At 47.0% G+C, this 12,187-nt stretch overlaps 1 protein-coding gene across 1 annotated transcript in view; it reads right to left on the minus strand.

Annotated features, from left to right (window-relative positions):
• Nucleotides 1-12,187, minus strand: part of ADAM19 (ADAM metallopeptidase domain 19) — a 31,448-nt gene that overhangs the window by 3,072 nt on the left and 16,189 nt on the right. The window contains exons 7-21 of the mRNA XM_050979748.1: nucleotides 11,974-12,039; nucleotides 10,639-10,710; nucleotides 9,661-9,827; nucleotides 8,726-8,810; nucleotides 8,340-8,479; nucleotides 7,056-7,233; nucleotides 6,158-6,247; nucleotides 4,817-5,012; nucleotides 4,438-4,546; nucleotides 3,606-3,798; nucleotides 2,972-3,052; nucleotides 2,366-2,474; nucleotides 2,131-2,266; nucleotides 1,847-1,913; nucleotides 1,076-1,267 (exon numbers count right to left, since the gene is read on the minus strand). Of these exons, the coding sequence (XP_050835705.1) occupies nucleotides 1,076-1,267; nucleotides 1,847-1,913; nucleotides 2,131-2,266; nucleotides 2,366-2,474; nucleotides 2,972-3,052; nucleotides 3,606-3,798; nucleotides 4,438-4,546; nucleotides 4,817-5,012; nucleotides 6,158-6,247; nucleotides 7,056-7,233; nucleotides 8,340-8,479; nucleotides 8,726-8,810; nucleotides 9,661-9,827; nucleotides 10,639-10,710; nucleotides 11,974-12,039 (1,881 nt within the window). The remainder of the gene's footprint in view (nucleotides 1-1,075; nucleotides 1,268-1,846; nucleotides 1,914-2,130; nucleotides 2,267-2,365; nucleotides 2,475-2,971; nucleotides 3,053-3,605; nucleotides 3,799-4,437; nucleotides 4,547-4,816; nucleotides 5,013-6,157; nucleotides 6,248-7,055; nucleotides 7,234-8,339; nucleotides 8,480-8,725; nucleotides 8,811-9,660; nucleotides 9,828-10,638; nucleotides 10,711-11,973; nucleotides 12,040-12,187) is intronic.

The raw sequence follows: 12,187 nt of genomic DNA on the forward strand, positions 1-12,187 counted from the left end.
TCCCTAATAGGATGCTCAGAGCATTATATTTTCCATTCATCTAATGAATTTCAGTGGAAAGCATGTCCCAGGGGGAGAAGTTACCCCCACAAGAGCCAATTGCCTGTTGTTGCTCAGGGTCTGTGCTAAGCTGCTGCCTTACAGGTGTTGATTTAACAAACACAGCTGCACTCAAGACTTGGAGGGCACCCAAAACCCCTGCAGTCTCCTCAGACTATGCATAAATGCAATGCTTGATGGCTTGGGGACCTATTGCTCTCCAAGGATCTTGCCCTGTGACTCCAGGAAGGACAAGGCAGACTAAATTCCACTGACTGCCAGATCTGAAGAGCTCCTATAGGAATAGCAAGAGAGCAAATCTGGCAGATGCTGCAAACATCCAGGAAGGCCAATGCAGCTAGCAAAAAGTGACAGTAATTATTTCCCCTTTGTCTTCCCCAACTCATGACTATTCACTAACCCAGAAACAGCCAGGTTTCTTGTGGAAATCCTATGAAAAGTGTTCCATCCCATAAGGCTGACTGAGATAAAGAGACTGGGAGCACAAAGGAGATCATGGGGAACTTGTCAACAAGCAGCTGGGAAGGATACCTATTCCTTATTGACAGCACTCAGCTTCCTGCTTTTGTTTTAGTTTTCTTTCCTGCTGAAGTGCCAGCTGTTCACAGGAACAATGGACTAGAAACAAACCCCTTTCCCTAAGATTTTGCTCCATAGGCTTTGTTTTCCTCTATGTCCTTCAGAGAGAGACTGCCTAGGAGCCAGCCTCCTGCTACCTTTGCTTCTTTGAGGGCCCCAATATAATAACATTATTTTGCAAAATGGGTTGAAATCAGTCTGAGTGATTTACCATCTTTCCAATAAGAATGTGGGGTCCACAGTAAGTTTAGAACAGAGCTGCCAGCAAAAGAAATAAATCTTTCCTTTTAACCCTCAAAATAACCCCATGGAGAGGAAGCTCACACAAGATGGGGTCAGTTTGGGTCAAGACTAACAGTTCCCCCAGGGTGAGAGGCCTCACCAGAACAAACCTGCCATCAAACAGCATCTACAGGACAGCAGCAGGACCTCATACCTGAGAGGTTGGAGGTTTGGGAGCAGGAGGTGCTGGCCTGCTCGGGGGAGTCCTCCGGGGAATGTCCTTGGGAAGCGCCGGCCCCACGGGCTGCCCGCCGTGAGAGAAGGGAGGTGGCTGCTGCCTGCTCATCTGGGGCCCTGGAGCTTGCTGAGAAGGAGGCTTGGGTGGGATTTCAGGGAAACCAATCACCTGTGCAGAAAAACCACAAATCCTCATGCATTTCCACTTCAAACCACCCTTGGTACTCGCTGCGACACTTCTGAGGATCTGCGTGAGGTCTCTGAGCCACAGAGTGGAAAATATTGCCTGCAACACCAGTGTGTGTTGTGTGTGTAAAACCAGTGTGTGTGTGTGAGTGTGTAACACCAGAATGTGTGTGTGTGTCTGGTGGGTGTTGATTACATGAACTGGGAAAACTTTGAATCATGAGGCAGAAATGGAAATCAAGAGAACAGAGTAATCCAGGCATCAGTGTGACACTTGCAAATAAACCCAGGGTCTGCCATTTCTCCAGTTTTGAGTTGGGGGATGTGACAACAGAGAATCCAGCAGGAGAGAAAGCAGCCACACAAGGCTGGTCAAATCCCAGCTCCTGCCTTCACCAGGAACAGGTGCTACACTCAGCTACCACTGACTTTCAGCCAGGGGTGATGTCTGTCTCCTTTTCCCATCCTTTGATAAAACCACTCCCTAATTCCAGGGAAATCCCATCCCACACCTTGGGGCAGCTGCATCTCTGCCCTGCAGGTGGAAGGACCCTGCCCCTACCTTCCTCTGCTGCTGGGGGGTTCTCAGCTTGAAGGCAGGGTTTGCATGCCCAGTTCCAGAGGTGTCACTGACAATCAGAGAAAGAAAAAGAAGGGTGTTAATGTCTTGATATATTTTCTCCTTCATTTTCCTGTATTTACTATTTTATCTTCACTGGAGTAAAAAAATGAGAAGACAATAGTGACTATACCAACAAATCAATTTAGTGACATTCCTCACAGCATTTGCAATTCTGTCCTGGCAGGAGGGGGACAAGGAGACAAGGCACAGCACTGACAGCTTACCTGAACTGAGGTGTCTTCTTTAGAGAACAGATGGTAAATTTACTCCAGCATTTCAGATAATAGAATAAAAACAAGATTCCTGTGAGAAGGAGAATGGGAGCCAGGACTGCCAGAGCTATCACAACTGCTGAAGAGCCTGAGAATAAGAAAATGGAGTTTGTTAAATGGAAAACTCTCTGCTCCCAACCAACTCGAGTCCTTCTGAAGTGGCCCAGTAGCAGAGCTGGTCCCTCACCTTCAGGCAGAGGGGGACCACTGTCCAAGCTGCCTCCTGTCCCCTCCTTGTTGCAGAATGGGGGAGCCCAGCCCTGGTCACAGTGGCAGTTCTTGTTGTTGTTGCACACCTGGAGTGGGAAGGTTCAGAGATTCAGGTAAGAAACCTGCAAGTGAAAACAAACCAAGCCCTTGCTGAATTAAACACTACAGGGAGACACTCCAGTGAGAGCTGAGTGCCTGGAAACTCTTTTCTTCAGGGAGTGGAAGCAATTTGGATAAACTGTCCTAAATGTTACTTTTTGCTATGATTTTTCTTTAGTATGTTTAATACTTTTTATTCAATCTAAACTGGGCCTGCGATATTTTTCTTTAAGATTACTCCATGTTTTTCATTTATTGCAATTCATATCCCTCCATCAGACCTCCTTAAACCCTCTGTCAAAGGAACATTCAAGGACCAGATAATGCATCAAACAGGAAAGAAATATGCAAATTGATAGCCAAGAAGCCAAAGTCCAGAGCAAACCTAAGGAAGGTATCACAACTGAGCTGAACAAGCAGCCACAGAAGAATAGAAATCCATCCTGCTTCAGCCTGGAATGGAGATGAAAAAGAAGACACTTACTCCATGCCCATGGCACTTCTTGCTACAGCTCTCAGAATCAAAGATGATGGACATGTTCTGGCAGCGCCCCTCAAAGCAAACCTGCACAGAAAGCATCCAAAACCTCAGTGTTAGCTCTCTGGGCTATCTACCATGTCACTGCCTGCTGCTATCCTGTGACTTGTGACTTGGAAATACAACTAATTAACTCCTTGGGCAGAGTAACAGGAAATGAATTAACCTGGTTCCCAAGCAAACAGTTAATCACTACCCCAAATCCCAGTCTGTGTGAATCAGAGAGAAGTGGGAGCTCAGCTGGCCACAGCCTGGCCGTGCCCATGTGGCAAGTCCCTGAAGGAGCTCTCACATGTCTTTGGTTCCAACTGTGTCTCATCCTTCAGTAAGACAACTTCAACCAATTAGCAAATCCCAGATTTAGCTCTGGCCCTGAACTTGTTCTGGCAGAGACATAAAGCCTTTGGTGTGTGTCCTTCTCCAAAACCTCTAAGGCATTATTTTTCTAACAAATACAGAAATCTCCTAGAAGAGCAAAAGACATCAAAAATTAATAGCTTGACAACCACAAAGCACATTCTGGGTGGAAAAGTGATACTCTGAGCCTCCCCCAGGCCACTCCAGGCAGAACTGTACGTACATGATGGCTCCCACACTTTGTTCCTGTCAGCACCAGGCCAGGGTCCAGCATCTCCTTCTCCTCACTGTCGGATCTGTACACGTGGGTGCCTCGGCAGCGCTGCCTGTTCACCGTGGTGTCTATGGCCACTGCATTGGGCTGCAGGGGTTTGAAAGCTGAGCTCTGGCACTGGATCTTCCCACATTTAGCATCTCTGATGTCAAAGGAAAGGCTAAAGTGATTATTCCTGGCTTGCTGAGTGTTTTGCAGACATGAGCTCTAAATGTAAATTAAAGCAGCAGTGCTGAGTCATTGTTAAAAGAGGGATTCAGCTGCACCCCAGAAAAGAGCACTCAGAGCAAACACAGCATCCAGCCTAATCCCTGGAGGAAGTGTTTGCTCCAAGAGCTCTGTCTAGATTTCTTTCAGAGCCAATGGAGAGAAATATCAGTGATGAGATCATGCACCTCCCCAAGAATTATCTGATGGATACTGATGGTACCACCCCACAGTCCTCATGGATGGGGGATGCCCCCATGGATGGCTCAACAAAATCAGAATTATGACTAAGAAATTTTGGCTCAGTTACAAAGCTACATTTATCTTATGGATTAAAAAAATCCCCCCTCTTCTGTTGCTTTGGAAGAATACCAACTAGATGTTTGAAAATGGTGAGCTGAAAGCTTCAGCTGTAAAGGCTCCAAGCCCCACAAGGATGCAGCTGGTTTCCCAGGAGGCAGAGGGAGGGAATGAACCAATGCATGGATCAGTTTTATCTCCTGGCCCATCATTTTGTAACATATAAAAACATCTTCTCCAGTGAGCAGCCCTGGGCTGCCCCTCTGTTTTGTACCTCATGTCACACTTCCTGTAATTCCCATAGATGTCCTTCCCACAGTTCCCGTAGATGTCTCCAGCAGCATTGACCTTCTCAAAGCAGGCATCTGGTGCTGGCTGTGCTCCTGCATGGGAGACACTCAAGTGGCTGCTTCATCTCACCCCATGCCAACCACTCATCCTTTTTCTGGAGTGGTTGGAGCACGGGAAATTTTCTGCTGCCTCCTCCACATGAGTAAGGCAGGAGAAAAGGCTCCTCAGACTCTGCTGCTGGCAGCAGGAATGGAAGGCACCCCTGCCTTTCTCAGGGTGAGGAGCAGCAGGGTGAGGAGTGGCAGGAGCAGAGCATTTGCTGGTTGAAAGGGCAGCAGTTGTGCTGCAGGCAGTGTCCTTACCAGGCCCCCAGAGCTGCACACACTGGTCCCTGTAGGTGAGGCACATGCCACTGTAGCAGTAAGCCTTCCCTCCATCACAGGCAGCCCCATCCATCTGGTAGGAGTTGGGGGGGCAGAACGGGGACTCGCCAGTGCAAAATTCTGGGAGGTCACAGAGTCCTGACCTCTTCCTGCAGGGAGTTCCTGGGGACATCAGCTAAAAAGAGACAGTGGGGAAAACCCAGGATTATTGCTTGGCTCCTCTGTGGTTTCATGGCTGTGGATAAGGCAGAACCTTGCGTGTGTCACTTTGTCCTGCTTGTCCAAGGGCTTTTGAGGTCAGCAGTGACTCGTGCCTCTGGGACTTCATTAGCTGGGTGAGCTGTGTAGAATACAATTAATGACTGGATCCCTTCCCCAGGTAGTGATGAGATCATGCATGCTGCCAGACCTCATGGGAACACTGATCCATCTCACTATACCCTAGGGTAGGATCCAATTTACCTGAACCATTTCTGACAGATGTTTGTGTAATCTGTTCTGAGAACCCTCCCTGGCTTGGGAAGTTTGTTTCTGTCATTTCTGCTGGAGACATTTTCCTGATGCATAACTTATGTCTCCCTTGCTTATGAGTTTGCTGAGTTCATTCTGCTCTTGTCCACCACACACGTGGAGAACAAAGGGCACTCACAGTCACATCTGGGAGGCGTCCAGGTGGATTTCTGGAAATTGTTTTCCCCATTTTGCTCAGGATAGGTCAGTAAGAGCATGCAGTCAGTGTACAAACATAAAGATGAGCTTAAGAGAAATGTTTGCCCACGTTCCTTTTGTGTTAATTTGTTGTCAAATTTGAGATCTTTGGCTCCAAACCCAGAAACACATTTTAACCAGTCACTATAAGGAAAGCTGAGATTTAAAATGATACTTTTTGCCAGCAGTTCTTCAGCAAGCACCAGAGCTAAAGGGATTCAGCTGCACCCCAGAAAAGAGTGTTCAGAGCAAACACAGCATCCAGCCTAATCCCTGGGGGAAGCGTTTGCTCCAAGAGCTCTGTCTAGATTTCTTCTAGAGCCAATGGAGAGAAATATCAGCTCTGATTTATGTCTCAGTGTTTAAGAGAGGCAGGGTGACTTCACTCCAGCAGCATTCACAGCTCATCTTAAGATACCACAGGAGTCAATTTAACCAGCCAGAATAAAAGACCCCACTAGTTTGATTACACTCATGGTTGTTGCACATAAAGGAAAATCAAACCAGGTGAGGATTTAAACTCTATATCTGGCTGTGTTTTCTCCCCTTCCCCCTCCAGTTTCCAGCCTCACGCTAGCCCCCTTTTCTCTCAGGAAAACCCAGAGACCCCACCTTGCACTGATGGCAGCAGCTGCCATGGGCACATTCAGCACCAGGCTTCAGGGAGCAGCTCCTGGGGTCACAGCAGGGGTTCCTGCAGTCCTGGAAGGCAGAGAGGTGCAGCAGAGTTCACAGGGCAGATCTGAGCTGGCACTGGTGTGTTCTCACTCACAGTGGATCACACACAAAGCAAAACCCTCCCTTCCAGTGTCTCAGGGTACCCAGCACGAGCTGAGAGCCAGCACTGCACAGCTCCCCTCTGGTGGGATGCAACTGCTTGTGCTCATCCCATCTGGAGAGTCTGGGCTGCTGGTTCCAGCTCCCTGTTCTCTTATGAGGCAAAGGATGGATTTGCAGAACTGAGATGCAGTGCTGAGAGAAGGCCCATCCTTAACAGGAGTGGAGCCATGGGTAAAGTGAATTTATATATCAATCTGGAAGAATTTTTTCACTGAAAGGCTTGTTAAGCACTGGGATGTGCTGCCCAGGGAGGTGGTGGAGTCACTGTCCCTGGAAGTGCCCAAGAAATGACTGGATGTGGCACTCAGTCCAGTGGTTCTGTTGGGTCACAGGTTGGACTTGATGATCTTGGAAGTCTCTTCCAACCTAAATGAATCTGTGATTCTGTGACCTAAAATCACTTTTTCATCTCCTTTTTAAATGAAGTTTTAATCACATCTGTTCAGCACTGGGCCACACCATCCCTGAGTTCTGGATGGATTGTACCACACACTGTGAAGTCAGATGTAATATTTTAGAACCTTGATTTACATTTACACACAGGGAAGATTTTTCTGTCTCCTGCACAAAAATAAGCTGATTACAGATCACAAAATTATATCTGCAATATACAGAATAAAAAAAAAAAAAGTGTCCCACTGAACCTCAAATGGTTGGATCTGGATCTTACCTCCACCTCTCCACAGTCACACTCCTCCCCCTCTTCCAAGTAGCCATTTCCACATTTCCCTCCACCATACATTCTTTTGGTGTCTGGCATGTTGGAGAGACACATCCCTCCACCAGACTGCAGATACTTCTCCAGCTCTTGTCTGTTGCACTGGTTGAACACTTTGGGGAATGGGTGCCTGAGCAGAGACAGGGGAGAAAAACATGAAGCCAGGTCTGGGCAATGGTTTGGAGAAGTAAAGAGGAGAACGTGCAAATCCTGACAAGTGCCAAAGGACACAGGTCTCTCCCTGAAATTCCTGGAGTTGTGCTAAAGCAGGTTGTGATTTCCTGTGCCTGCACTGCAAGATTGTTTAATAATATGATGGCCTTACAAAATAACTTTGTAGAACCAAAAGATGTTGAGCTATATTTGACTGTGCTTGCTGACAAGCATGGCTGTCCTCTCCTCCTCAGTACTGGAGCTGTGGTTTATTCTCACCTGCTTGAATCAGCCTGAGAATGCAGCACTCAGCCTGTGAATAACTATGAGCCTAACTGCTAAAAATAGTATTTAATTTTTCCTATCTACCACCTCATTTTGAAGAACATGAATATTGTTTGTGACACAAATTGTTAATTTCTGTTGCTACAATGCCTGTGCACTCCACGTGTGGCTGTGCATGTGTGTAGATGTTGTGTGCTCTACTTGCATGCCACCGTGCTTTCACTTCTCACCCAAATGGTTTTGGAGGAAATGATGCACACAAAAGAAGATGCCTATGAAAAAAAAGATCTGTTCAAACAGAGGAAGGCTTGAGAGAATGGTGAATGTGGCTTTAAGTGTTTGGGTTCTTCTGGTATGTTTCGTGACTGAATTGCAGAAATTTTTATGTTTCCTCATCCAAAATCAAATTATGAATTCCGATGGGCTTCTAGAGCCACTCTTGCTTCCCCTTTCTCTCACAGACTTCTTTCCACTTAAACACAAGCTCTCAGAAACCAAGGAGTATTCTTAAGAAAAGGGAACAGGAAAACTTTCCTTTTGCCCAACAGTTCAGAGCTCCACTTTCAAACGCTGCCATCCCCTAAGGCCAGTCTCAGGCAGGAATCTGTTCCTTGGGAATCAGCAAACTGCTACTGCTCCATGACCCAGGGTATGTCCAGCAAATTTTTATCTATAAACACCGACTCCAACAGGCAGCAAGAAACCCACTCTCACTCTACATCTCTAGCTCTTACTCCACCTAGGCCCTTGTAACAAAGCCCTTTCCATTCCTCCCCGAGCCCGTGAGGATGAACTCACCCAGTTGCAGAAGCCATGATGCAGCCCCCATCTGCTGCAGGGGTGGTACAGCAGCCAGCAGAGTCATGATTCATGCCAAAATTGTGTCCCATCTCATGGGCAATGGTAGCAGCAACACCAATGGCATTATCAGAGTGGTCCTGTGCAAGGTCAAAGAGGCACATCAGCATTTTACCTGTGCCTGTCCTGTGCACCTCTGGCTCGATGGGGTGAGGGGAATTTCTCATTTGTACATGTAGAAAATATCTACTGGAGGTATTCCTGCCTATTAGCAAGTGAGGGGAGAACTTCACAGGGAATATTTTCTCCCTGGGCTTTAGGAGGCATCTCTCCTGTGTATTCACTGCTGGCAAGAAGCTTTATATTGGGGATTGGCAATTACTCACCATGTTTACTCCTCCTGACTGGAAATCAGAGCACATGGCCATCACGGGAGCCAAGCCCACTGTGGTACCTTTGAAGGGCACACCCCTGAAATCAACCCAGAAAGAGCATGAGATGGCACTGAGGCACTCGAGGAGGCAGGCAGAGAAATGCACCCTGCAGTGCACAGCTCCCCACACAGTGTCAGGGAGCACATTGTCCTTAGAGTGTCATAGCAGAGATACAAAGCCTTTAGGTCTGTTTATCTTGGACTGCTACTCTGCTTTGTGGGCCAGCCAGACAATCCTATTTTTCATTATGGTTTGGTTCCAAAAAGTGCTCCTGCTGAGCTCTGCAACAAGCACAGCAAAGATGAGTTCTGGATCCTTAGCTGAGTACTGTTTGTGGATAATTAATTTACCATGAGCCTGATATTTGCCAGCCTGGGATTTGGGGATTTGAGGGAGTAGTAGGTAACACCTCTGCTCCTGCCTCTGAGCTGGAATTCTGCACCACCCTGAAATCTTTGAAGTGGGAGCCCTGGAAATTGTGCTGAGGACATGACCAGATGGAGAGGAAATACAGTAATGTTAAAGGGAAAAAAAAACAACCAAAGAAAACAAGGGAAAAGGCATTGTATCTCTGCATTTCAACCCCACAGGTCCTCTGAGTCATCCTGGTGGATGAATTTCCACGGAGGAGGTAAAGGAGATCTGAGAGATGCAGCAAATTTTCCTTCCAATGCCATCTGCATTGCTGGCCTGGCTGCTGGCCCTGATGGATCAGTGGCCCATCAGTCACAGGCCATCATCAGCTGCCTCCCAGCACCAGGGCTCTGTGTGTCAGGGGGTGGGTTAGGAATTAATGCTTTCCACAAAGCCACTTTGGATCCTGGAAGCATATCAAGGTACACACTGATTTCCCACCCACGTGTCAGAAACAGGAGGAATGAGCTCACGTGATTAGCTGGGCATTATCATGTTTCCTGTGCAGCCTCTCTCTGCTACTCCAGGCCAGAAAGGACTTGAGGGTGGAGTAGGGATTCTCTGTTACATCACATTTATCCTCATAATTCCAGATCTCCAGCCCCACCAAGGCAATCCGGATATTCAAGGCCCTGTAAAACTAAGATACAGAAAAGACATGACAAAATGAGGACCACAAAGTTATTTTACTGTGTTTTAAAACTCAAATATATACTGCTAATTGCTACTAGAGATCCACATGTCCAGAGAAGATGCTTGCTCTGGAAATGCATTTCAGCTTAGTGCTGAGCTCTGCAGACAGAAATGGGCAACCACCTAAACTAAACTCAAACTGAAACAGAGACATTGAGCTTTCATTTTTGAATGATTGGCAAAGACATAATCTGAAGAAACAAAGACTGAAGACTGACATAATGTTTCACAATCCAATTGTCAAAATTCCTGAAAAGAGTAAGGAAATAATCTTCTGCCATGTCCAGTGCAAACAGGAGAAGCATTCATGAGTAGTGGGGTGAAGGGAGTGGTGGAAGGGGTTTAAGGGGAGCAGAAAGGGAGCAGATCTGAAAAGTAAGGAACTTTTACTTCAGCAGCACTGGACACCACTGCAGGGATGACTTCTGAAAGCTCCTTCCAGCTCTACTTCCCAGGTTTTCTACCATTTCAAGTGCATACCTCAGTGCCTTTTCAAAAATCATTACTTAGGTAGCAGTTTTTACAGAAATGCAGTAAAACACAAGGTGCTCATGCTGGCTCCAAGGAATGGAGATCCCCCCACCCTGTTCTGGATTTGCAACAACACAATTGCTTGGCAGGCACTCTCCCCAAGTCACTGGGGAGAACTGCCAAAACATTATTCTCTCTCCCAAAAAGCCAGGCTTCCCCTGGCCCAATAAATTCTCATATTTTATGATCTGGGCCTTGCTTTCCTCCTTTCACACACACAGTCTCACCTTATCTACGTAATTAGCAGCCTCCACTAATTTCTGCCTTGTTGCTTCGATGCTGAAGTGATGTTTCTGAAACTGAACAGAATGAACATGTCAGACAGTACAAAGACAACTACAAAGAGCTGAAATGTATTAAAAATGAGCCACATTATTCTGGAAATAAGAAGGTAACTATGAAGTGAAGTCTCCCTGCCCTGCACATCTGACTTTAGGCTCACCTGTACAGGTATATTCAGAATTTATCCCTGGCACACCATGGTAGTGATGCTACTCAAGTGGTGGCACACTCAAACTTATCAGTGCCCCCAGAGCTGGGGGATGAAAAAGAACTGGCAAATGTGCCAGGTGAAGTGTGTGATAACAGGACTTCATGCCTGAGGTCAAGGCTGCTGGACCTCCCACCACATCTCACTCATCCAACCAATTTGCCTACTTCAATCACCTGGCAATGAATGGGTTAATTTTAGCAAACTGTTTGGCTTAAAGAGTTAAAGTGGCAAAATGTTCAGATTTTTGTTTAACAAATGAAGAAACCCTGAACTTTTCTTTTAGTCAGCAAAGAAAGGGCATTTAACAACAACACCGTGAGCCTCTGTCCCAGTTTCTCTGATCAAATGGTGAACAACACATGGCAGTTCCTGGGCATTGTGTGTTTTCTCAGTTTCCCTGGTGTCCTGCTGCCCAACAAAGAAACCAAAATAGGTTCTGCCTCTTTAGCTTTGTTCAGAATAAATTATAGCCCAGAGCACTGTGTGGTTTTCCCTACTGGAGTTCCAAGCTGTAAATTATGGATAGGACCAGCCTGGCTCCCGTCTGTGCTGGAGATTAAACAATCAGTAAAACACTGTGTGGTTTGCACTGTCAGTGTGTCTGGCCTGTCCAGGCTGGGGATGGGGGAGGGATTGCTGACTTCACTCTGCTTCTCCCAGACCTATTCTGTGATCTGGAGCCTTAAAAATGTCTATTTATATATCTGCTAGCAGCTCAGAGCAGACCATAATCATGGTTATCTTCTCTAGAGATTAAGTGTACTGCAGTGAGAAGCACATCACTCCTGGAAACCCCCAAATTTGTCTGTTCTGAAGGCAGACTCTCCCAGCCATAACTAGGACTGACCACTGCTACCCTGGGAGACCAGAAATTACTCTCAGCCCTCATCCAAATCTGCACCTCTCCCTGGGCCAGTGGTGGCTGCCAGGACAAAAGGGACCAAGACCCAGCTCTCCCTGTCCACTGAGAAAACTTGCTGAGCCTCAGCAGCCCTCCCTGCCCCAGGGGATGCTGCAGGTGGGATGCTCTGTGCCCAGTCCTCCTTGGAGATAAAATCCCATTTCTTACCTCTGCATAATCAGCCACGAGCAGGAGCTCCACGTACTTTGTAGCCTGCAGAGTGTCCCGTTTCACCTGCAGCAGCAGCAGCAACTCTGGGTTATTGGGTTACTCCCCCAATATTCCCCAAGAAACTCTTCACAAAATATATGCAGAGGTCATTTTTCCCAGTTTGTTTCTCACTGGCTGTTCACCCCACCCCATCAATCACAGGGACCTCCAA

The sequence above is a fragment of the Serinus canaria genome, chromosome 13 (genome assembly GCF_022539315.1).
Source record: "Serinus canaria isolate serCan28SL12 chromosome 13, serCan2020, whole genome shotgun sequence".
NCBI lineage: Eukaryota > Metazoa > Chordata > Aves > Passeriformes > Fringillidae > Serinus > Serinus canaria.